General features: G+C 38.0%; 1 protein-coding gene across 2 annotated transcripts in view; it reads right to left on the bottom strand.

Annotated features, from left to right (window-relative positions):
* The window catches only part of EPS15 (epidermal growth factor receptor pathway substrate 15), a 160,736-nt gene that overhangs the window by 58,416 nt on the left and 75,001 nt on the right, over positions 1–27,319 (bottom strand). For both annotated transcript variants that reach the window (XM_060305654.1, XM_030870101.2), the window contains exon 13: positions 8,930–9,002. In XM_060305654.1, the coding sequence (XP_060161637.1) occupies positions 8,930–9,002 (73 nt within the window). The remainder of the gene's footprint in view (positions 1–8,929; positions 9,003–27,319) is intronic.

The following is a 27,319-nucleotide window of genomic DNA, read 5'->3' as shown; positions in this document are numbered from 1 at the left end:
TCCAGACGATTAATTAGGCAATGATTCGTAACTATCACAAGGATTCTAGTATCTGGGAGAAACTAGTGGGAAACGTGCCTGAGGCTGACAGAAAGGGCTTTATGTTCTTTCAACATACTATGGGAAAGCTTCACTCTGCATTTAAACTATAGCAAAATATTAAAACTAGCCTCTAACTGACCTATAATAAATGCACTTTGTTAAATTAAAATAACATCTAAATTTCTATACTGATTCAATATTGGTACAGTCAATAGACCAAGACTGATTTGACATTTAAAATTTCCAGGGGGGCTTCCCTGGTGGTGCAGTGGTTGAGAGTCTGCCTGCCGATGCAGGAGACACGGGTTCGTGCCCCGGTCCAGGAAGATCCCACATGCCGCGGAGCGGCTGGGCCCGTGAGCCATGGCTGCTGAGCATGCACGTCCGGAGCCTGTGCTCCGCAACGGGAGAGGCCACAACAGTGAGAGGCCCGCGTACAGGAAAAAAAAAAAAAAAAAAAAAAAAAAAAAAAAATTTCCAGGGACTTTCCTGGCAGTCCAGTGGTTAAGACTCCATACTTCCAATGCAGGGGACCCGGGTTCAACTCCTAGTCGGGGAATTAAGATCCCACATCCCACGTGGCACAGCCAAAAATTAAAAACAATTTTTTAAATAATAAATTTTCCATTATATGGAAATAATCTTTACTGATTTAGCATGTCACTGTGGCATATATCTTTCTCATGCTTTTAAACTTATGAATTTCTTTTTTTACATTTATATTATATTCTATTCTTACTCTTCAGAAAGGCATAGTAACAGCTTCACTTTAACGCAGTAGCTTGAAAAACTACAGTGGTTTGAAAAATTCTCATAATTTAATTACAAAATATTTTGAAAGCATGCCACCTGCAGATCTGAAGTAATTTTATATTTGGGAAAACAACCCACTGTCAATACTCTGTTCATAAAATTATTATATGGTTTATATATAATGATATACTGATCCAAAAAGCATTTTTAAAGAAATGCTTAATAGGAATAGGAAAAATATGTTACTTATTCCCATCTTCGAATATTCTAGTCTAATTTCCTACCCTCTCCCAAACCCCGAAGAAAAATCTTGGACTTCACATCACTAATAATACCCAGTCTTTATAAATAGATGTAATTATGATGTCTCTACTTACATTGTAAGTACAATTAGAAAAACAAAATTTGCCTTAAAAGGGTCACGTAATGTAAGAAAATGTCTAGGACATAATGCTAATTTTTAAAAGTTGAATACAGGGACTTCCCTGGTGGCACAGTGGTTAAGAATCCGTCTGCCAAGGCAGGGGACATCGGTTCAATCCCTGGTCCAGGAAGATCCCACATGCCGTGGAGCAACTAAGCCCGTGTGCCACAACTACTGAGCCTGCGCTCTAGAGCCCGCGAGCCACGACTACTGAAGCCCGCACACTCTAGGGCCCGTGGCAACTACTGAAGTCCACGCACCTAGAGCCCGTGCTCCGCAACAAGAGAAGCCACTGCAGGAGAAGCCCGTGCACCGCAACGAAGAGTTGCTCCCACTCGCTGTAACTAGAGAAAGCCCACGCGCAGCAACGAAGACCCAACACAGCCAAAAAAATAATAAAAATTAAAAGTTGAACACAAAGGCATATACAGTATAATGGCAAATAAATATAAAGCCATTTATATACATTCATAGAAAATATAGCAAAATGTTAACAATGGCTCTCCCTGGAACGTGAAATTGTAGGGTTTCTTTCCTTTTATATTTTTCTTTATTTTACATGATTACTAGGGACCCATATTACCTTTATAATCATAAAATGTCAAGTTTGCAGTGTTTTAAGTATCACATACCTCTCATGGTTTCATACCAATATAAAAATATTCCGATGTAACTGAATTTTTATGTACGAACTACCAATAGTGGGATTGATGCTGGTTTCCTTTAATAAAATGAACCAGATTTCAGAACTTGCATTTTTAGAGAGTCACTTTAAACGCACCCCTAGAAGAAAAGTTTATGCAAGAGGAAAGGGAATAAACAAGCCAATATAATATTTACTCATTCTTGCCCTTTCTCTTCCAAAGAGCAAACACATTCACTCAAATTTCCCAACCTCACTTCTTGGCTATAGTAAAAATCCACATAGTAACACAAAAGCACAGGCCTTAAGCGAAAGGTTACTGAGAAACTACCTCACATTAGTGATATATTTTAAGCTGGATAGATGTCCACATTAAAATTAATTATAATTATGTTTCTCCATGTCTCATCTAAATATGAAAAAGATCTTCTCTAAAAAAAATTCCAACATTAATCCACACACACAAAGGTCTTCTTTTTCAGTAAGCAAACTTAGTAAACTGCACAAAATCAAAATGAACAGATGCAAACATACACGTGAACAAGAATAAGAATCAAACTTCACTGTAAAATTACTTGGTAAGACTACTACCACTGTAATGCATTTTCACAAAAATTTCAATATCCAAATATACTTGGCTATTTTATTTTGGTACAGACTTGCTTATCCTGAGACTAAGTAAAGTCAACAGATGTACATCTCCCTCCCTGCCCCCACCTCCTGCCCACCCTTGACTAGGGCAGCAGCAGGTTCTCTTGCAAACAGTGTCTTCCACTAAACTAGGATAACTTTCTTTTTATCTTAAGGTAGCCCTTTGGGAAAATCCTCTCCTGAATTAGTGCATAACCTCAGTTACTATCAAATGCCATCTCATCAAGTGAGTGACTAAAGACATTTGCAGATGCCTTCCTAGTTACGTTCTACTTTCCATGATCATGCTCTACTTACTCACCTGTGTCATCAACAACAAAAGAAAAGAGGATAGCAGCAATTAGAAAATGGCAAGGATAAAGTGAACAAGACTTCTGTAATGCGTTGCCAAGGTCTGTTTTAGAAAAATACCAAAGCAAGCCACATCCAAGGTTCCTCATCCAGGAATGAAGGGATCCTTGACTGGGATCTTGGCTTTATTTTAAAATAAATTTCAAAAAAATAAGAAAAATAAAAATAAATTTCAAGGGAAGTGTCCTATTTTCTAGAAATCACACAAGTTAAAGAAAATGATAAATTCGTCCCCATTCCTCCATATTCCCTGATGTGCTACGGGGGGTAGTGGAAATAAAATTTAAACAAATACATAAAAATTCTCAGCTAGGGCTTCCCTGGTGGCGCAGTGGTTGAGAGTCCACCTGCCGATGCAGGGGACACGGGTTCGTGCCCCGGTCCAGGAAGATCCCACATGCCGCGGAGCGGCTAGGCCCGTGAGCCATGGCCGCTGAGCCTGCGCGTCCAGAGCCTGTGCTCCGCAATGGGAGAGGCCACAACAGTGAGAGGCCCGCATACCGAAAAAAAAAAAAAAAAAAAAAAGATTAAAAAATTCTCAGCTGTATTTAAGAATAAAATAATTAATTTTAGCAACCCAAGTCAGTTGTACAACTAAAGAGGTAAATCTATGAAATATGAATACATTTGTATCTGTTTCATATAAATACAGAGTAAAAAATAAACAACAGGACACCAGTTTATGAATAAAACTTTAAAAAAAACCCAAACCATATATACAGTATATCTATACTTGTACACTAGTATATCCATACTTGAAGAACTATTAAAAAGAACAAAGGTAACTTGAAGTATTTTGGTAATCTTACAGAAAATGCTATTTAAGTGATTAAAAAAAAATCCTACAGACTAATCCAAAACTATAAATAATCAGGTACATTCGTTACGTTGGCCTAATTCTCAAAATGGAAGTTATAGGAATATTCTCTCCTTTTTTAAAAATTTATTTATTTTTGGCCGTGTTGGGTCTTCGTTGCTGCGCGTGGGCTTTCTCTAGTTGGGGCGAGCAGGGGCTACTATTTGTTGCGGTGTGTTCTCATTGGGCTGGTTTCTCGTGTTGTGGAGCATGGGCTCTAGGCACGTGGGCTTCAGCAGTTGTGGCACGTGGGTTCAGTAGTTGTGGCTCACGGGCTCTAGAGTGCAGACTCAGTAGTTGTGGTGCACGGGCTTAGTTGTTCTGCGGCATGTGGGATCTTCCCGAACCAGGGCTCGAACCCGTGTCCCCTGCATTGGCAGGAGGATTCTTAACCACTGCACCACCAGGGAAGCCCCTAGGAATAGTCTTCATATAAAAAAGTATCAACTATAGAGCAAGATGTTTAAGTCAAAGACCAGAAAGGGAGTCTATTAAACTAGGGTAGATGTTAGAAAACCCTACTAACAGCCTGCCTTTATTTCTCAATCATATGCTTCTCAGCATGTTCTAAGAACATTATCGCCAGGAAAAGAATGTTGAGCTCATGTATCTAATTTTATTTCTACCCAAAATAAGTCATCCTTCTTCATCTAGGGAAAAAAAATATGGGCAATTACTAGGAACTACTAAATCTTTACTGATAAAGTTTAAATAACTGGGAGCTTCTCTCTCATGAAGGTAGTATGAACAATATGGAAATGTCTGACTCTTCATGATACCAGCTGTGCTCCTGATCCATTCTGCCTGTGGTTTCTGAGTGTGTGTTGCCCTATTTTTAATTTCATGCACAAAATGGAAGTTTATTCATTTCTACTGTCAATATCTTCCTTAAATTTACCTCCATCTAAGAATAATTATCATACACAGTGAAAAATAAGATCCAAGGTACAATTTCTAAGCTTAAGGAGCTCACAATATAAGCTATAAGATATTGGAATCTATATACATACACATTAAAATAGTACAATAAGGTAACGTACTGAACGTGCCATGTAAGTGTACACACACTTCTCTGGGAGTTCCAACACAGGAAAGACAGGTATAGACTGAAGGGACAGAGAAGAGAAAGTTTAGAAAAGTGGTCAGTTTGAGCTGGACTTTAAGGCATGGGTAGAATTCACATAAGCAAGGGGGTAAGGAACATTCTAGATTGCAACAACAAAAGGTATAAGGGTGGGAATAAAAAAGAGCATGTGTATGGCGCACAGTTCAGAGGCAGGCAATCAAAAAATAAGTAGTACAAGAGGATGGCCTATAATTTTTTTTCCAATTCCAATATATCCATGAGGATGACATCCTCCCATTATTAACAGTGGCAGTGGGCAGCAGTAAAGATTTTCACATCTGAGAGTCATAACTAAAATTGGTTTAGGAAGAAAGTCAGGAGGAGGATGGAGTAAGCACTTACAACTGACGTCAAAATTTCAGATGTTAGGTGATAGGGGTGGCAGTAGTGAGAAAGAAAAACACTGACAGAAACAGAAAAGTTCAAAACTTGAAGCCAATTTTTTTCAACAAGATGAGACTCATTTTAGATATACTGGCTTTGAAATGATAAACCTCAAAATGCCTAACTGGAGATGTCAGACTGGCACTCAAGAGAACTGAGGGCTTGACAAATATTTGTGAGTTATCAGTATACGGATGACAGAGGGTATGGAAAAGGGAGGAAAGAGGGGGTCGGAGTGTGTCCGTCTGTCCCTGGCAAAGGCAACAGAAGCAAAGGGTCAAAGAGGTGGGGCTATGAATATCTAGGAGAATGCAACCCAAGAAATCAGTAACCAATGTAGGAAGGACCAATGGATTTGGCCTTAAGATTATTCTTGGTTCTGGGGAGATAAATTAAGCACAATGGTATGGGTGAACAGGAAACTAAGTAGGGTTACTGAAAAGCTAGGAAGGGGGAAAAGGGCCACACAAAGAAACAACAATAGAGAAAAACAGGCTGGTAGCTAAAGTGACAGCAACAACAACAAAAAGGTATTTTCAAATTGGTTAGTCCTATATAGCCATGTGAAGATAGAAGTCAGAGAAGAAAGAGCATGATGATGGAGAGTAACGGAGATGACAGTAAGATATAGAATACTACTATTAATTAGAACATATACTGAACGCTTACCTTGTGCCAATCACTCTGAGGCACTTTACCTGCATTATATCATTTTATTCTAACAGCAAACTGTTTGGTATTTTTATTATCTCATGTTACAGAAGAGAAAACTAATATGTAGAGTGGTTGAATTCCTTCCTTAGGATCTCAAACCTTGGAAGAGCCAGAACAAGGAACTGAATTAAGTTTGTCTGATACCAAGTCGTTTCCTATAAACTTCTATGCAAAACTGAAAAGCATACATATGAGAGGGTGAATTCCTAAATATGTGTTGACTACCTGAAGAAAATTTTTAATAAAACTGTACATATGCAGTTTAAGGTAGGAAAGAATGTGGGTCTACCTTCTCCCTATAACAACAAAAAGCTCAAACCATAAACATCTGAGATAGAATATCCTTTTACAGTTTCCCCTCCTTGGATCATTTTGGGCCTAATTTCTCCATGGAACTTGACAAACTAGCAGTGTACATCATATGAGTTAAGTGATCATCTCACAACATAAAATAGGAAGTTAATTGCTGGTTTGCTCTTTAAGAAAAAAGTCTTGAACTGTAAGTTTTCAAGATGGTAATTCATGGGAATACATACAGGAAACAAACATGTAGAAATTAATTATGTAGCAGATTTTCTAATTTAACTGAATTAGGAAGACTATATAAATGCTAAAAAAAACTAATCTTTTGGCACTTTGGTCACATCTAAAGAGGCTTTGAAAGTTTGGTTTCTGTGCTTGAGATATGAGCTCATATAATCACTACCTGTGACTTTATAAATATGGAGAAAAGCAAGAATACTCAGAAAAGCCAAGTTTGGATTAGGCAGAAAGACATTTATTGATGGTCAATATTCCCTTACTTCTCCCTTGATGTCTTCATTCTGGCATTATTCATTAGCACCTACATTAGAAAGTGGTGTCAGAAGCAGTGAAGTTCTTTGATTCTGATAGTTATTAATAAGCTCTAGTAAACTGCCTTTTGCCAGAGAAATTAGAAAATAAGCATTAGGAGTTCAAGTTAGTTACAGATCTTAATTATTCATGTTATTCCTACTCTGTGCCTCATTACCAATGGCTAAATCAGAGTTAACTCAATAGGTAATACAATATACTTGTTACCATCTTCAGGTAAGTTGTCTTGCTCCAGAAAATTGAAAATAATCACTAAAATGAAAAGTTTTAATTACTTGTAGTTGTCAATTATCATGTTATTCTTAATCTAGTATCTCATTACCATGGACAATACAACACCTGTATTGGGGTGGAATAAGTAATGAATCTACTAATGCAAAGCTTTAATCCTGTGTTTTTTTTTCAATGAACTTGCACGCTCAACCATTAGAACTTGGCCTATACTAACCACGCCCCAAGATATCTTTTATTTACAGCACCTTATGCAAAAAAATTCAACAATTTAGACTTCCTCTGCCGAGCACACATTTTGGATTTGGCAAAGCTTAAGAATTAACATATACCTTACCATCACCACTAAGTAAAAGAAGGACAAGCATATAACAAAGCAATTTTGACTGATAACAAAACTTCTATAAATATAAGAAATCAAATATTCGAGGGTAGCCGATTTAGCCTGAAAAGAACAATGTAAATTTTAGTGTTCTCCCAAAGTGGCTATTTAAAATTCCCATCCTCAAAAGATGCAATAGTGAAAAACCATAGATAGATGTACACAAATAAAAAAATACTGTCTACTGCAAAAACCTTTGTACTTTGAAACATTATCTAGCTAAATTTAGAAGCTGTCCAATATTATATCAGTAACTATTTCTACCGCTTCAGATTGAGAAAACTTTTGAGATTTTATATTCCATTCTTAAGCTATTTTCAGCAATAACTGCTTAAAGTCTATGACTCTTTTGCATTTCTTAAGAAGTTCAAAAATTGCACAAAAATAATGTAATTGAGGTAACCATTCCATATCTCACTACCACAAAGAGAAATATATTAGTGATCATCTCTTAACTTTGTATCACCTTTAAGAAAATTCCAGAAAAATAAGTACAATAATGGAATCAACTTCTAATAAGACGTCTCTCTCTCTGGCTTCTTCCTCAGCCCCTCAGTAAATCATTCTCCCCACCCTAGCATGGTCCACCTGTCAGACAATCTCTGGTGAATGTGCTACATTAAAACAAAATAATGGATCTAACAATTTTAGAGCTTTTGCCCATTTCGAACTATCAGGACAAGGAAATCCAACATACAAGTAACATGTTAAGAAATGCCCATCCATGAGCTCTTACTGGCAACTGCTACCAGTGCTTTGATATCCAACCTCCTGTATGTGCTGGTGTGGCATTTAAGAAACGGTGCTCCAATAACATGATCACATGCATTGCTTACTGCTCTAAATGCAACACTGCCCAATTTTCTGTATTTTTAATGTTTGAAATACCTCGTTTGCGTCACTTCCCAATCAGAAACTGAAGTTTTATTGTCTTTTCTATTTGTAAAATGAAGCTACTTAGCACTTAGTGAAAATGAATTAAATCTCTTTATGCCAAAGTTTAAGATATCCTGGCTACTAAGCAACTTATAAAATACTACTGTAAATTGTTCCATATCATTTCCCACCCTATCAGTATTATGAGAGACAGTCCTTTAAAATACTAGGTCTCCTAGTTAACAAAATCTCACACCCATGGAAAAGCAATCTGCGTTTTCATGATGATGATGATGATCTCACTCATTCAGTTTTATTGGCATAATAATATTTATATCATAAGTCATTCAAACTTACCTTTAAGGATATAATATGCAAATAAATATCATCTTAAAATACCTTTAAAGCTAGAAATTTACACTGAAAAATACTGCTTGATCATTGTAGTGTAATCTTTGCAGGCCAGAATTAGGAGAAAAATAATCATTTTGCAGAAGATAAAGATTTATATCACATAAATAATAGGCATTCCCTTGACCTACTCATCAATACCACAACCATCACATAGTAAACGACCCCATACATTTAAAATGAATCCTCCTAAATCAGATATGGAATACTGAATTTTACAGTTCACATACCTGAACTTCACTTGTTCTCTGTTTAATAGTATCTTCTTTCTCCTTAAGGTCCTGTTCCACATTATTCTTTTCCCTAGAAGACCAGCAAACAATGCAAGAATATTTGAGAACATCAGCTACAGCTGGTATGGTTATCCATCCTCCTAATCCTGAATCGTTTTTTAAATACATAGTGAAACATTCAATTTTTAAATGAAGGGCAGATTTTTCTACCCTCTTTTAATTATTTATGGAATAGAAATCAATATAAGCTCTGTTTGTAAAAAAAAAATCGCTTTCTCACTAAAATGTGGTGAAGAGAGAATAGATTAAAAAAGGAAGAGGAGAAAAATAATCAATGAAACACTCAGGTTTCACTGATCTCACTGTTGCTATGGAAATGCTGCCCAATGAAAATTGCTGGTGAAAAAAAGGAGGAGTTGCATCAGCTCTGAAGCTTAACCCTTAAGTATCACTGTCAAATAAAATGAAAATGGCTAATAGAAACAGTCAACAAAATTAGGGAAAAGGACATTTACTGAAGTGTTAATTTCCTCTTAAATCTCACTTGTGTGCACCAATTTTAGAATGAAACAACAGAGAAAATAGAAAAAGATTGTCAAAACACAGGCCATTTGCTCTATTAAATACCACATCTGCTCAAAAGCTATTTTAGGATCACCCATAAATACCAATTGATCAAATATATAAGACAATGTACACTAAGTAAAAAAAGAATCACATTAGCATTTATCTCTTTCTACTCTTCAGGTCAAACATGTTAGGATCCACTTTTAGTTTGAAACACCATTATCTAAAGTCTTACATGCTTCCATCAGAGCTGGATTCCTAAAGTGAATCTTAAGCAACCTTAGATTCAGAATTACAAAACAGAGCTATTTTTTTTTGACATAACAAATTTAAATGCTCGTTTGTACTGAAATCTACACACCCCACCCCCACTCCTTTCACTTTCTTTTTCTACAAAATGAGAGGAAAAAGCCATAGATTTCTGCAGCAATACATTTTGGGGGTGGGGGAAAGGTAAAAGAAGGCAATAAGAAGGGAGGATGCCATTCAATAAGTCCTCCAGATTAGTACTGCAGAGTTTCTTCTTAGAGCTTCATGGCTATATTTCAGTTTCATCCCAGACATAACCCAAACAGAGGATCAGCCTCCATTAAGCTGAGGCATAAAGTAAAGTGAGAAAATTACACCAAAGGAGATACTTAAGGGAACACTACATGCTACATTTATATTTCTCACCTTTTTTGAGGTGAGATTTTAAATGTAGACAAAAATCAACTGTTTTGGATATGCAGGTGCAATGCTCTTAAGATTTATATGGGAGGAAAAAAAGCACAGTAATAAAGCTATTTGTATACTGTTACTTTTAAATACTTGAGATGGCCAAGGAGCTCACTAACCGTTTGTCAGATGGGTCAAAATGTGGGTCAAGATGTCAGTGGAGATTTTAAACATTCTCTTACCATGTGAATCATTGTTGCAGCCCGTTACTCCCATAATACCTCAATCTACTTATTAAGCAAAGTTCATTCCCCACTTCCAATCCTTATAAAATTAGATAAAATTGAAAACTAGAAAAACACAGGAAGAAACATCTAAATATACTCCACAAATTCTGCAAGTGAAATCTTAGAAATTTTTTCTTTCCTCCTTAAGTGAGAAGAGTGTTTTCAGTCCTGCCGCAGCATGTCAAAGATTAGTCACATGAAACACTAGCCTCCTCCCTTCATCCCAAATCCTCAGGCATTCCACACTAGGTCAGTATCAGCTCAGCTCCTCCTTTCTGACAGTAGATAATGACAAAAACAGAAGACGCAACATGGTATCATAGACCAAAACTGCACACACTAATGTGCATGTTTGTATTCAATCCTTTCTTGCTCCCCTGTTAACTGCTGTCACTGTGCCTGGTCAGAAGATAGTGTGCATGCAGGAAAACAGGGCTGCAAGAAGGCAGTGAGCTGACTTAACACAGCCAAGACACAAGAATGGGAGAGCAAAAGAAGGAAGCTCACTTAGTGAAAAAAGAAAACAGATTACAAAGGACTCTCAGCTCTAACCAGCAAACAGTCTATGTTTGGCTAAAATGGAGGAAGCTTAGAAAGTACAAACTTCTCTTCATAATTTTGGGTGTGGCAGGGGTGCAGAGTGGTGGTGATGTCAAACATCCTGAAGACCATTCTCAACTAAATAAAATATGGGAATCTTTAGGGATTAATTTCTCTTAGTCTGAGATCAACTGAACTTAACTTTCAATCCACTTTTATCTAGTAAAATTCTGGTCTCATAAGTCCTTTTTTTTACCAAAACCAAGTAGTATAACATAAGTACTGAACAGAAAACTTTAAAAATAATAAAATGACCAGTTATATTACTTTCGATAAAAAACATTATTAATGAAAATCTGTCCTATAAACCAGACTGAAAATCAAATAATTTTCTCATTAATTTAGATTATAATTTCAGAGATACGAAATTGTTATACTGTGGTATTCCAGAGACACTTAACCTCTATAGCTATCCTTCTCATTTCAGGCAAGTAAACATATCTAAACACACATTTAGGTACACTAACCATGGTTGACCATGTTCTTTACATTCTCCTCTCTTTCAAACAACAAGTATATTTTTCTAAAGGTGATGGATACATTAGTCAATACAAGAATATCCAAGCATTCTGTTTAACATTAGTAATTTAAAATTTTAATTCTTTTCAAGATTCTGTGCCACAATAAAAAGACATCTAGATTAAGTTTCCTGAGGAGCCCACCAGTATATGTGGATAAGACAGACATATACTTCAAAACAGGTGTGTGAGCATTTTGCCGCTTATCTTGGAAATCAGGAAAAGCTATTGCCTTCACCTTAGTAACTTCTAAAAAAGGGAAATGATCCTATACACCCTCCATTTTAGACTATCTCTCTGGCCCTATTCACTCCCAAGATAATAGCACATCCTGAGGAATCCACAAATACCAAAGCTATAAAGAAAGGCCAGAGAAGGAGCTCCCTGGTGTTCCAAAAGTTGACTGCTATGATTCCATGGAACCTAGAATCTGAACCAGGAAGAAATGCAAAGCCCAAGCTAAGCTTTCAGAAGCCTAAAGTTGATAACTGCATAAACTTACTATGAAGTAGGCAAAAGCCACTCGCAAGACTGGAGACCAGAATTCTAATCTAGCTCTACCATGAAATGGTTTTTCTGACTCTGATTATTATTTTTCACTCTGCAGATGCTGATCTCTCTACCATCTTAAGATTTGTAAGGTGAAATGTACAAGATATCAAGTAATTAAGAAAAAAGCAGGCTTTGAGCCTATGTTATGGTTTTGTTTTACTCATAATATTAACACTACTTAGAATTTTAAATAATATTGATGGAGTAATTTTTAAATTTGTTAAAAGGAATTATGGGGTACAAAACAGTTTATAAAACATTGATCTTGTCTTAATAATCAAAATAATTGCTGTCTACTTTTAGAAACTTATTATATGATTTTCAAAGCATAAAACTTGGAGTAAAATATAGTTCGGAATTCAAATACTGGTTTCATCACAGGTCATCTTTGTTAAATCATTGTAGCAACAGCTATTTGTTCTGGTTGACCCTCCCTTCTCCTAGTACTCAGCAATCTTTCTTTTAGGAGACTGCTCCTCTCTCCCTATTATCTTTCTACCCATATAGTTCAAGTAGAAAATGCCATCTTTTTACAGACTCAAACTCTCTGAGTAGTAACTGGCCAGGGATTAGCTCCTGACCAAAGCTTAACCAGTCACAGCTTCCCACCTCATAATCACAGGAATTACCTCAAGATTGGGCCCATGATCAAAGCCAAGGTGGTTAAAATCTTTATCTAGGATGCCTTAATTTGGAATTAATGGAAAACCACTATTACCACTACCATATCTACTACAACTACTACTAACAATAACAATTATTGAAACTAGAACTTAGTAACTATTTACTATATGATAGGTGTTATGTGATAAGTACTTTACATGGATTATTTCATTCATTCTTAAGAAAAATCATTCCTGTGAAATGATGAAGATGGGCAAATGTAGGTCAAGATGTTGTTGGCATTTGCTGTCTCTGTCTAAAGAATAATAAAATTTTCATACAAAGAAGCAGAGGTGAAAGGCAGGAGACAAAGAAATTTGGAAGGGCTTAAGCCCTGGCTATCACCCTCTGTGATAGTTAATTTTATGTACTAATTTGGCTAGGCCATGGTACCATGGTACCCAAATATTTGGTCAAACACCAGTCTGGATGTTGCTATAGAGGTATTTTTTTAGATAAAATTAACATTTAAATCAGCAGACTTTGAGTAAAGTAGATACCCTCCATATGTGGTGGGTCTTACCCAATAGTTTAAGGCCTTAAGAGAAAAAAACTGAGGCTTCCCCAAGGAAGAGGCCATTCTATTTCCAAACTGTCTTCAGACTTGAGCTACAACATGAACTTTTACCTGAGTCTCCAGCTTATCATCCTGTTCTAGAGATTTTAGACTTGCCAGCTCCACAACTGTGTGAGCTAATTCCTTAAAGTAAATTGAAGGTAATATCTACTTTACATATCATACACAAAGATTGTTGTGAGGAGTAAAAACGAGAATACACAACGGTACCCAATATATCCTTATGCAACTTTAAAACCTACATATTGATTTAACAAACAAATACTGAATTCTACTACATACCTGTCACTGTGCTGTACTTTAGTGATACAAAAAAACAATGAGACAGACACTTTCCATTAAGTGTACGTGAGGGGTTGGGCAGGAGAACATAAAAAGATAACTGCAATGCAGGGTACTGGGTGCTACAACAGGTAAGTACAAGGTGCTGTGGGAACACAGAAGATGGGTACCTGGCTCTGGAGAGGGTCTGAAAAGGCTTCCTTGGTATCAGTGAAGGCAGGATTATGGAATTGCAAAAATAAGCTGTGCAGACAGTAAGTGGTATATTTATCATATGGTATTTGAAAAGAAATTATTCCAGCCTGGGAATGCTTTGTGACACAAAATCTTGAAGACTCAGTTAAGATGAGACTTCAGTTAAGCCTTGAAGCAAAGAATCAATGTTGGGTAGAAAAATGGCATTTCAAATGCAAGGGAGAGCTTATGCAAGAAAGCAAAAAGGATGTCAGTACAATGGCAGACTAAGAGGTAAACCAAGAAGAAAACTTCCCAAATTTGATGAAATACACACATCCACAACCCAAGAAGCTCAATGAACGCCAAGCAGGAAAATCCAAAGAAACTCACACTGAGACAATTATAATCAAATTGTTGAAAGACAAAGAGAATTTTGAAAGCAATAAGAAAGGAAAGACTTTTCATGTACATGGGATCAAAAATAAGGTTATCATTGGATTTCTCAGCAGAAACCTTGAAGGCCGGAAGGCAGTGGGATGACATATTTAAAATGCTGAAATAAAAAAGAAACTGTCAACTGAAAATACTCTATCTGGAAAAACTGTCCTTCAAAAATGAGGGAAAAATTAAGATATTCCCAGATAAACAAAAGCTGAGGATTTCATTACCATTAGACTTGTGCTATAACAGATGCTAAAGGGAGTCCTTCAGATTGAAATGAAAGGAGGCTACTAGACAGTAACTTGAAGCCATACGAAGGTATAAAGGCCTCCAGTAAAGGTAGATACATGGACAAAACCAAAAACTAGTACTATTGTAATTTTGGTTTACAGCTCCCCTTTATATTTTCTGTAAGATTTAAAAGACAAATGCATAAAAAATAATTATAAAGCTATGTTAGTGGATATATGATATATAAAGATGTAATTTATGACATCAACAACATAAGGTGGAAGGGACAGAATTTACAGAAGTAGGATTTTGCATACCATCGAAGTTGAGTTGATATCAAGTCCAATTAAATCATTCAGTTTCGGATGATAAAACTCTGGAGATGAACAGTGGTGACAGCTGTGTAACAACGTAAATACACCTATGCCACTGATCTGTATGCTTAAAAATGGCTAAAATGGTCAACTTTATGCTATGTATATTTTACCACAGTGAAAAAATTTATAAAAAAGAAAGCACAGAGGTGAGAAAATTCTAGACAGCAGACTAATTTATCTAAGATGGAGGGTTCATGTGTGGTAAATAAAGCTGGAATGGTAGATCAGGGTAAGATTATAAAAGAACTTCAGTACTGGGTAAAGACACACAGACTTTTAATTCACTGGCAATGGGAGTCCCTAAAGATTTCTGAGCTGTGCTTTTTTGAACTCTGAATGGCATTATTTAACAACATAGCTCTTCTTTCTCTGCTGGCTCTGCTCTGTGGGGGAAGAGAGGAAGCAGAGGCTCTTATTACTGAGAAAGCTGATGACAATTGCTAGAAAGGCAATAGAACACTCTGACTCTGCTTATCTTGGGAACTGTCAGAAGTCTTAAGTTAGATTAGAGTAACAACTACAGACAGCTGATAAGAAAATTCTGGCGTGTAATTCAAACCAGTCTGAAAGTTAGATGGTCTTTCACTCTAAGAATTCATATTTAGTTGATAAAAACTTAAGTTAAAGTTTGAGAGTAAAGACATTGATTTGTACCTTAAGTTTTTAATTTCTCTTTGCCTTAAATATATAATCATTATATAACTATATATTATTTCATTCTTTCAACAAACAGCTATTGAGTATCTTCCACATGCCAAAAAAGATTAAACCAGGGCCCCTACTTACAGTTTGCTGGGAAAACAAACATAGCCATTAATTATAAAACTGTTAAGATAACTGCTATAGGGACTTCCCTGGTGGCGCAGTGGTTAAGAATACGCCTGCCAATGCAGGGGACACGGGTTCAAGCCCTGGTCCAGGAAGATCCCACATGCCGCAGAGCAACTAAGCCTGTGTACCACAACTACTGAAGCCCGCGCGCCTAGAGCCTGAGCACCGCAACGAAGAGCGGCCCCCGCTTGCCACAACTAGAGAAAGCCTATGCGCAGCAATGAAGACTCAACGCAGCCAAAAATTAATTAACTAATTAATTAATTAAAATAGTGTAACAAATTCAATAAAGACTTTAAATAAAAAAAAGATAATTGCTACAAAAGTTTAAGTGCATTCAGTCCTATGGGAAAAACTAAACTTCTTAGTTCTAGGAGGCTGGCTTTCTTAATGAGCTTTAGTTTTGAAAAAAAAAGTCCGAATGCATTCATGGGCATAAACTGTTGAAAGCCTAACTGGAATCAGGGGAAAACACAAACTTTGGGGTATGGCTCACATGACCACTGCCCTGTCAGTGGCAGAATCCAAAATTAGATGTTTCACTTTTTAAAAGGAGAAATGAAAGTTTATTTTGCAAACCCCAAATAATTAATTTATTCTACTTATCTAGCAGAACAAAATGAGATGAAAAAACTCAAAGAAAAGAAATGTAAGACTAGAACTTGGTTTTCATAATTTAAAAAAAAGGGATAATAAAGTTGATGGGGATGACTAATTTATATTATATCTAGAAATACTTCAGCACAATTCCTACCACACAATAAGTGCTTAGTAAATGTCAGCGATCATCATCATCATCATCATCATACAATTTACTAGTATAAAAGTAGAACATTTACTGGCTTTTTGGAAAGTTGTAATCAAGCATCCAGAGTGATGGCAGTTAGGACTTAAGTATGTTGGTAGAGACTGACTCCTAAATCCTTCAGGAGCTGAAATTTCTTGGTAGATATTTTTGTTTCCCAAAGACAAACTGAAACACATTCTAAAAAGTATTGCTCTCTTAAAGGAGGTAAGTGCCCCTTAATAAGCTACCAGTGCCACAAAATAATACAAGCAAATAAAACGTAATTTTTACAGAAAACAACTGATTCAGACCAGAGCGGTCCAAGAGAAATATGACACACATGTAATCTTAAATGATCAAATAGCTATATATTAAAAAGAAACAAGTGAAATTTATTTTAATATGTTTCACTTAATCCAAGATATCCAAAATATTTACATTCTTCTTTTGAAATCCAGTATATTTTACACTAATAGCACATCTTAATTTGGATTAGCCATATTTCAAGTGCTCAATAGCCACATGTGGCTAGCGGCTGCTGTATTAGCACAGATTCAGACTTGAGCAAGGAGGGTTTCAAATAAGGAAAGTCTCCCCAAGCAGAGGTTTTAAATGATGAGCCATGTACTTTATGTAAAAACGAATTAAGGTGCCTCCTTATTACCAAACAAACGCATACTACAATGTAGAGCTTCGATTACTCAATCAGTAACACCATTGCTGAGGTAGTCACAATTGAGACCTTCTAGCATCAGTACCGCAGGGCCAGAAACAGATCACGTTGGATTTTATAAGCAAAAGAATTCCAGATTCGACAGTATAAGCAATGCTCTCTCCAGAGCTAATGTTTTCTCACAGTATTTGAACTAAAGTAAACCAAAAACATAATTAAAAAAAAAATTCAAACCATATGCTAACATTGCCTGAAATATTTTTTAAAAAATCAGTTCTTATATACGATTGAGGTAGAGATCTATATATTTAGGAACACAGATTCTGGCTGCCGAGCTACACAGTTCCAGTCTCCAACTAGGGAAGAGAGTGCTCATTCAGCTATTCCAACCAATGTCTGCTGAGCACCTTTCAGTGAATGCTGTGCTCTAAATGCTGAGCTAGGTTTTGGGGATGATGATGATGATTACTAACATGCATTGAGAATTTACCATGTTCCAGGAACTGTACTAAGCATTTTACATGGGATTATTCGTATTTCTATTTTACAGATGAAGAAACTGAGGCACAGATAGTTAAGTAACTTGTCTAAGTCATGTACGGAATCAAACCAGGCAATCTGGTTACAACGCCCATGCTCTGAAATAATACTACACTATACTGCCTAATTAGAAATTTTACGAGACAGTTGGAACTATCACACAGAGCTCAGAGACTACTGGGGAAAGAAATATAATTCAGTATTGTAAGTGTTTGGAGAGAAGGATATTGAGTGTTCTCTGAGCTGAAGTGGATATCAAGGAAAACTTCTTAGAAAACTTGTCCATTCCTCATCTGAAAAATCAGAATAAAACTGCTTACCCTTCACCCGTGTTGCAAGAATTGAATAAGAGAATTTATATAAAGCAGGAATAGCACAATGCCAAATAACTATTATTGTAATAATCTATCCTGTTTACTGGCCCAAGACCAGGATAACAAACTGGCCTGACAGGATGTAGCTTTTACTTCCTGATGTTCTTGCTAAAAGGACAGAAGACAGGAAGGAAGGAGAAGCTGGTAGAAGACAAATAAATATTAACTCCTGCCTCAGCATAATCCACCACCACCACACTATCTAAGAGACTGAAGCAATTTCTTGGTATGTTTTGCCTTTTCACTGCCACGAGCTTCTCTATTTGAGCCACTTTACTTTCAGAACAGGGTTCTTAAAAATTGGTCCATGGATAGTTTTTAAGGGTCTAGGAACTCCTGAAATAAATGCAAAACGGTGTACATGGATAAACATGTTTTTTTTCTGGAGCCAGAGTCTAATAGCCTTTATCAGATTCTCAAAGGAAATCCCTGACACAAGAACAGGTTGGCAAAATACGAAAAATCAGTCCATTAACCTTCAGCATTAAAAATCCTCTTGCCTACAAAATCTTCTTCTATGGTCTTCAAAATAAGCTATTATTCAGAAGATCATTTGCTTTATTTCAACATTTAGTGATGGTTTCTAGTCTGCCATAAACTTTGCAGGAATTAAGTCTGGAAAATATTCTAATATTTATAACAAACTTTGACTTATTTATTCAACCAACTAACCTGTACTGAAATTCTGTGGTGTCAGGCACTGTGTGCACTAATTTCTAGACATATCCAAATGAATAAGACACAGACCTTGTCCTGAAGGAGTTCAAATCAAAACAAAAAAAAAGACACATTAAAAAAAAAGATCAGGACTTCCCTGGTGGCACAGTGGTTAAGAATCCACCTGTCAATGCAGAGGACACGGTTCGATCCCTGGTCTGGGAAGATCCCACATGCTGTGGAGCAACTAAGCCCATGCACCACATCCACTGACCCTGTGCTCTAGGGCCCGCTTCCCGCAACTACTGAGCTGGCGTGCTGCAACTACTGAAGCCCTCGTGCCGAAAGCCCTTGTGCCGAAAGCCCATGCTCTGCAGCAAGAGAAGCCACTGTAATGAGGAGCCCCCACCCTGCAACGAAGAGTAGCCCCCGCTCGCCACAACTAGAGAAAGCCCATGGGCAGTAACCAAGACCTAATGCAGCCAAAAAATTAAAAAAAAAAAAAAAGATCACACTAAAATGTGGTGAGTACTATTATAAAGGAATAAAGACTGTAAGTAGAAAGGAAAGAGGAACTAGCAATCAAGGTTTCAGGGAAGGTTTGACAAAGGAGATGATATTTAAGCTGGGCCTTAAAGCAGGAATAAAACTTTACAAGGTAAAAGGTGTGCTCAGGCAAAGGGGAAGAGTAGGATCAGAGGCACAGAAGAATAAAAACTGGTGGCACGTTGAGCTGAGAGGTAATAAGCCCACCCACCATATGGCTAGAGAGGAGGAATGAAACTGAAATGGTCGATCAGAGCACTATGCTGAACACTGAGAGAGAGTACAAGAGCAAACACATGGTACCTGTTCTAGGAGCTTTGCAGCAAGGGTCCCCAGCCCCCAGGCCACGGACTGGTACTGGTCTGTAGCCTGTTAGGAAACAGGCTGCACAGCAGGAGGTGAGCGGCAGGCAAGCCAGTGAACCTTCATCTGTATTTCCAGCTGCTCCCCATCGCTTGCATTACCGCCTGAGCTCCGCCTCCTGTCAGATCAGTGGCTGCGTTAGGATCTCATAGGAGCGCAAACCCTACTGTGAACTGCGCATGTGAGGGATCTAGGTTGCACGCTCCTTATGAGAATCTAATGCCTGATGATCTGAGGTGGAGCTGAGGTGGTGATGCTAGCACTGGGGAGCGGCTGCAAATACAGATTATCATTAGCAGAGGGTCTGACTGCACAGAGACCATAATAAATCGTTTGAAGACTCATATCAAAACCCTATCAGTGGGGCTTCCCTGGTGGCGCAGTGGTTGAGAGTCCGCCTGCCGATGCAGGGGACGCGGGTTCATGCCCCGGTCCGGGAAGGTCCCATATGCCGTGGAGCGGCTGGGCCCGTGAGCCATGGCCGCTAAGCCCGTGCGTCCGGAGCCTGCCTGTGCTCCGCAACGGGAGAGGCCACAACAGTGAGAAGCCCGCACACCACAAAAAACAAAAAAACAAAAAAACACACAAAAAAACCGTATCAGTGAGGGGGAACTGACAATTAAGCTGCATGTGGTAGCAGGTTTTATAGTGGCAAGTAAGTTGATGTACTTCAATTGTACAGCTGCATGTGGTAGCAGGCTTTAAGTCAGAATCTGACACTGATTTTAGTCCGCACGTGGCCCGCCCATTATTTATTTATTTATTTATTTATTTATTTATTTATTTATTTATTTATTTATTTATTTTTGCGGTATGTGGGCCTCTCACTGTTGTGGCCTCTCCCGTTGCGGAGCACAGGCTCCGGACGCGCAGGCTCAGCGGCCATGGCTCACGGGCCCAGCCGCTCCGCAGCATGTGGGATCTTCCCGGACCGGGGCACGAACCCGTGTCCCCTGCATCGGCAGGCGGACTCTCAACCACTGCGCCACCAGGGAAGCCCCCCGCCCATTATTTTATTTACCACTTCCTTCCATCTGCACCTCTTTCCCGCACTGCACACTTGTCTCGGTCACAGTTGTGGTAAGCCCACAAGCTAACCCTAGCCAAAATGAGTAAAAAACAAATGTCACTAGAGAGCTTCTTTGAAAAGGGGGAAAGGCCCAATGATGAAACAGCAGAAAACTCTAAGACTACCAACAAAAAGAAAACTGTATTTAAAAGAAAACACCAAGAATCCTACTTAAATTACGGGTTCACTGCAACAGGTGATTGACATTCTCCAAGCCCACTTTGTATAATATGTGGCAACCGATTATCCAACGCAGCCATGAAACCTTCAAAACTGCTTTGCCACATGGAGAACAAGCACCCTGTATTAAAAAACAAGCCTTTGGAGTTTTTCAAAAGGAAAAAATGTGAACACAAAAAACAGAAGCAATTATTGAAGGCCACCACTTCATCAAATGTGTCTGCACTGACAGCATCGTTCTTAGTGGCTAACTGCATTGCTAAAGCTAAGAAGCCCTTTACTATTGGTGAAGAGTTGATCCTGCCTGCTGCTAAGGACATTTGTCATGAACTTTTTGGAGAGGCTGCAGTTCAAAAGGTGGCACGTGTTCCTCTTTCAGCTAGCACCCTAACTAGACAAACTGATGAAATACCAGAGGATATTAAGGCACAATCGTTAGAGAGGATTAATGAGTCACTGTGGTACACAATCCAGATTGACGAGTCTACCGATGTTGACAACAAGGCAACAATGCTTGTTTTTGTGTGATATATTTTTCAGGAGGATGCACATGAGGATACGTTATGTACACTTTTGTTGCCAACCAACACCACAGCTGCAGAACTATTCAAGTCTTTGAATGATTACTTATCAGGAAAACTGAATGGGTCATTTTGTGTCAGTATATGCATGGGCAGAGCGGCTGCCATGATTGGACGGCCTTCTGGTTTCACTACTCGGGTCAAAGAGGTCGTTTCTGAAGGTGAGTCTACGCACTCTGTCATCCATAGAGAAACACTGGGTAGCAGAAAAATGTCACCTGAGCTTAACAGTGTTTTGCAGGATATCATTAAAATTATCAACCAAAGTAAAGTACATGCCCTTAACTCACGTTTGTTCGCACAGCTCTGCAAGATGGACGCAGAGCACACACGTCTTCTCTTATACACAGAAGTGAGATGGCTTTCTAAAGGCAGATCACTGGCCAGAGCTTTTGAGTTAAGAGAGCTGCTCCAGAGATTTCTTTTAGAAAAACAGTCACCACTGGAAGCACATTTCAGTGCCACAGAATGGATCACAAAACTTGCTTACGTGTGACATACTCAACCTGCTCAACGAACTCAATCTGTCACTTCAGGGGAGAACAACAACTGTGTTCAAGTTGGCAGAAAAAGAGGCTACATTCAAAGCCAAACTTGAATTATGGGGGCGACAAGTGAACACTGGGATTTTTGACATGTTTCAAACATTGGCAGAGATTTTGAAAGAGACTGAGCCAGGGCCTTCTTTCTCCCAGCTGGTGCGTGATCACCTATCTCAGCTTTCAAAAGAGTTTGAGCATTACTTCCCAACCACAAAAAACCCCCAAACTGGGAAGGAATGGATCTGCAACCCATTTGTGAATAAACCAGGTGAATCGACTTTGTCCGTGCTAGAAGAGGATCAACTGGTTGAGATCACAAATGACGGTAGCCTTAAAAGTATGTTTGAGACAACTTCAAATCTCCATATGTTCTGGATGAAAGCTAAGGCGGAATATCCTGAGATTGCCACAAAAAGCACTGAAAAGGCTGCTTCCATTTCCAACACCCTATCTTTGTGAAGCAGGGTTTTCTGCAGTGACAGCAGCCAAAACGAGATTACGGAGTAGACTGGACATAAGCAACACACGTCGGGTGTCACTGTCTCCCGTCACCCCTAGATGGGACCATCTAGTTGCAGGAAAACAAGCTCAGAGATCTCACTGATTCTGCATTATGTTGAGTTGTATAATTATTTCCTTACATATTATAATGTAATAATAATAGAAATAAAGTACACAATAAATGTAATGCACTTGAATCATTCCAAAACCATCCCCCCTAACCCCCCACCCTGGGTCCGTGGAAAAACTGTCTTCCACAAAACCCGGTCCCTGGTGCCAAAAAGGCTGGGGACTGCTGCTTTACATTATCAAAGTGGGAGATGATCCTACTTTATTGTGGGAAGTAGCTAAGACAGAAGAATGGTCAGGATGCCAAGAGAGCACCGCAAAGGAAGAGATTTTACGCCATACTCAGGAAAGTGAACTGAGGTAAGGGCTAAAACTAGACAGAAAAAGCAGAAAGGACAGGACAGATTTCAACAACACTGAACAAATTATTTTCTTTATATATCTATTATGTATGCTATATATATTGTATCTATTACATAAGCTAAGCAGTAGGGATTAACAGTGAGCAAGCAAATAGTCCCTATGATTAAGAAGTACATAGTCTAGTGAGATATCCAAATAAAACAGACAATTATGCTATGACAAGTGTAAATTTTAAAAACTATGTAAGATAGGCTCTTAAATAAGATTTGATAGGTATGAGGGTTGGGAAGGGGAAGGCTTCCAGAGGAAATAACATCTAAGGTGAGATCTGAAGGATGAGGAGTTGATCAGGCAAAGGAAATGAAGAGCTAGGAATGATTTCAAGAAGCATCTCAAAAACAGAAGAATAAAAATGAGAAGAAAAATCTCAGGTTTCTAGCTTGAGTGACAATAAATGGTGATGTCACTGAGAAAGGGAAATAAAAGAGACAAGGACAGTGGTCAGGGGAAAATTAGGAAGTCAGGTCCTACTGAACATTCAGATGAAAACACTAGTTGGGCAATGAAAAATATAGGTGTTCAGCTCAGGTGAGAGATCCAGGTATTTGATAAGATTATTTTAAAACCACTGCTTTCCCTTAAGTTAAAAATATTATACTAATTTAATCTGATCTATATAATTAAATCCCTATATAACAAATGTTGAAGGAATCATATAAAAAATTTAAAGAGACAAATGACAGAAAGTCATCCTGCCTCAAGCTCCCAATGTCCTATATTTTCAACTAGAAACAATTTGGTGAACTAGGGAAGAAAACATCTCATTTTCTGACTGATAACAAAGAACATTCTTTACCCAACCAACTCTTGAGGTTATATATAGTTTTTTATATCTCCATTGATTTTCAATGCTCAGAACAAATTATTATTCTAAGAAACATTCCTGGGGCTTCCCTGGTGGCAGAGTGGTTAAGAATCCACCTGCCAATGCAGGGGACACGGGTTCAAGCCCTGGTCCGGGAAGAGCCCACATGCCACGGAGCAACTAAGCCTGTGCTCCACAACTACTGAGCCTGTGCTCTAGAGCCCGTGAGCCACAACTACTAAGCCCGCATGTCACAACTACTGAAGCCTGTGAGCTTAGAGCCCGCACACCACAACGAAGAGTAGCCCCTGCTTGCCGCAGCTAGAGAAAGCCCGCGTGCAGCAACGAAGACCCAACGCAGCCAAAAGTAAATAAGTAAATAAAATAAAATAAACATTCCTTTCTTCATTATGCTTTTCTGTGTTTTCCAAATTTTTATGAGTATGTATTATAACCATCACTGAGGGGGAAAAAGCAAATCTTGTAAAGCACCATATTCATTACATTCTCATTACAGTACCATATTATGTGCATCGTTTATTTGCAGGTTTGATCCCTGGACTAAAATTAAATATCTTCATCTGAAAACCAAACAAATAAGAAGGAGCTAATCTTCTGTCAGATGACAATTTAGTAAAAGCCACAAATAAAATCTGTTTAAATTCTTTTTTCCTATTTTGTAGTTACACACGTCACTGCCTGATATATTAATAAAAGACTTAAAGGCTAAAGAGTAATACCATTGCACAGAAAAAATAGTCATTCACAGTAACAAAAGCCAAGGTTTATAACGTAATGTGTTATAGACTTGGTGGTAGTGACTTAATACAACCATTTACAAAACTGAATTTTAACAACCATAATTTTAGCATGGGTAGATGAGCCTTATTATGACATTACTGAAGTTGACAGATGATGGAGGTTTGCCTACACTGTAGATTTGACCTAAAATAAAAGCCTAGGGAAAATATTTTCACAAGTGTCAAGTATAAACGTATTACACATTTATAAAATGTGACTACAATTTAAAACTTAATAAGGTTTTGAAGCACTATGATTTTCTTAATAAGACAGTCACAAAATGTTAGATTTTTTTTAATGTGTTTAGCTGTAATTCACTATATAAGACTGCCACTAGTACAACTTAACATTATGGTAACTAGAAGTTAGTGAAAGCTCAGTTTATCAAAATGTAACTAATACAGTAAGTCCCTTACATACGAACAAGTTCCATTCCGAGAGCACATACATTAAAGTCCAATTTGTTCGTAAGACCAACAAAGTTAGCCTAGGTACCCAACTAACACAATCGGTTATACAGTACTGTACTATAACAAGTTTATAATACTTTTCACACAAATAATACATAAAAAACAAAAAAAACACGAAAAATAAAACATTTTTAATCTTACAGTACAGTACCTTGAAAAGTACAGTAGTACAACAGCTGGAATACAGGGGCTGTTGGCAGTACCAGCTACATCACTGCTGCTTTTACACTTGCTTCCAGACATCCTGGGCTTGAAGTAAAGATACTGTACTACTGTACTCTATAAGTACTGTAAAGTACACAAAAGCACAACCACTTGTAGAGGATGCACACACGTGTCAATGTACACCAGACACGTGAACTAACTTATGCGACTGGACATGTGAAGACATGTTCACATCTTTGAAAGTTCACAACTTGAAGGTTCGTATGTAGGGGACTTATTGTATTACAAGTGTTTGTATCAGCAAGAACATTTTATGTACGATGCTCTACTTCCTATTAAAACTCATTACAAAAACATTTCATGAGTAAAATACTGTTGAAATCAAACAAGCCCTAGAATACTGGGGTATGTGTCTATTTTCACAGGCTTGAGAGGCACAGATGACAAGTATTTTCAAATCTAGATACTATTTTTTTAATTAGTTAATTTATTTATTTATTTTTGGCTGTGTTGGGTCCTTGTTTCTGTGCAAGGATTTTTCTCTAGTTGCGGCGAGCGGGGGCCACTCTTCATCGTGGTGCGCGGGCCTCTCACTATCGCGGCCTCTCTTGTTGCGGAGCACAGGCTCCAGATGCGCAGGCTCAGTAGTTGTGGCTCACGGGCCTAGTTGCTCCGGGGCATGTGGGATCCTCCCAGACCAGGGCTCGAACCCGTGTCCCCTGCATTGGCAGGCAGATTCTCAACCACTGCGGCATCAGGGAAGCCCCAAATCTAGCTACTATTAAATGCACATTTCTCATAAGGCAAGCAAAAATGCTAATGGACCATTATAGACCATATGAAATGAAGTCTATACACCATTATAGACTGAGTAATCAAATATTTACTTTTTTTTCAAACCAAAGTAAAAATGTTCTAAATCTTAATGAAAAGCTGTCTTATATAATAGAAAAAAATGTAGAACTAGAACTATACAACCAGGTTTGGGTGCCAGCCAGCACTTTTGCTGACCTGATGTATGACTTTGATTTTTTCCCCCACGAGTAAAAAAGAAATTGGATTATGTAATCTCCAAGGGTTTGTTTTCGTTTGTTTGTTTTTTGATTCCAATACTAAAAGCTTTATGTAATAGGCAAAGGCCAATTTTTGAGCTGGAAATAGACTTTGGTAGAATTCAGTAGAAGGCAGATAAGTCAAAACTAAACAATCCCGTTTAAAAAGGTGCCCAGACTAAGGTTACAGAATGTCAAGACATACTGTTCAAATTGGCAGATGATACTAAGGGCGATCACTGAAATTACTGTGGATTTGAAGCTATACTGCTTTCTATAGACATTTAGTCTCAGAATTCATTCCTCCTTCTGGCAGAATTTTCATGTGGGGATACCCCCTCCTCCATGTGGTCTCGGTGGCAAACTAGCCGCCCCCACCCCAACCCTGCAACCCAGGACAGAGCTCATGACAAATCAGCAAACAATACAACCTTGGCCACTGACTGTTTCAGTAGGTAGGACCCTAAACCAGTCCAATCAGATTGAATTTTAGGATTTGTTCAGGAACCGCCACAAGAGAGTAACTCCACTAGATCTGAAATAATAGGTACATGAGACTCAGATGTGCAATAACCCCCTTGACAACATAACAGGAAAGCCTATCTGAGAATGGAACCATGCAGTGGAAGTGGAAACAAGAAATGGAGAGAGCAAGAGAACTGATTATGTCATTTGATCTCCAGTACGAAGCTATGCTTTAAGCCATCCCTACCCCTAGGAGGTCTTAGTTTCACAAGTAAATAAATTCACTCTCACTTAGTCTGGGTTGAGTTCTTTCTTGAAACTGAAAAAAATCATAATTAAGTTTCTCTACAATAATCTCAATGTAGTCTCATGGATGAGGAAAGATCTTTCCCAAGTTCTTGCCATATAACCCAGCTAAATCATTTAATCCCCTTATGTCTCAGTATCATCAACAAAATAAAGTATCAGCCATTATCTGCTTTAAAGTGTTGTGAAGGTTAAAAAAAAATGTTTGTGTAAGTAAAATGATATTTAAATCCAATGCCCTGTAGATGGAAAAATGGT

The sequence above is a fragment of the Globicephala melas genome, chromosome 1, assembly GCF_963455315.2.
Source record: "Globicephala melas chromosome 1, mGloMel1.2, whole genome shotgun sequence".
NCBI classification, from domain to species: domain Eukaryota; kingdom Metazoa; phylum Chordata; class Mammalia; order Artiodactyla; family Delphinidae; genus Globicephala; species Globicephala melas.
This window is presented reverse-complemented; position numbering and strand designations above follow the sequence as displayed.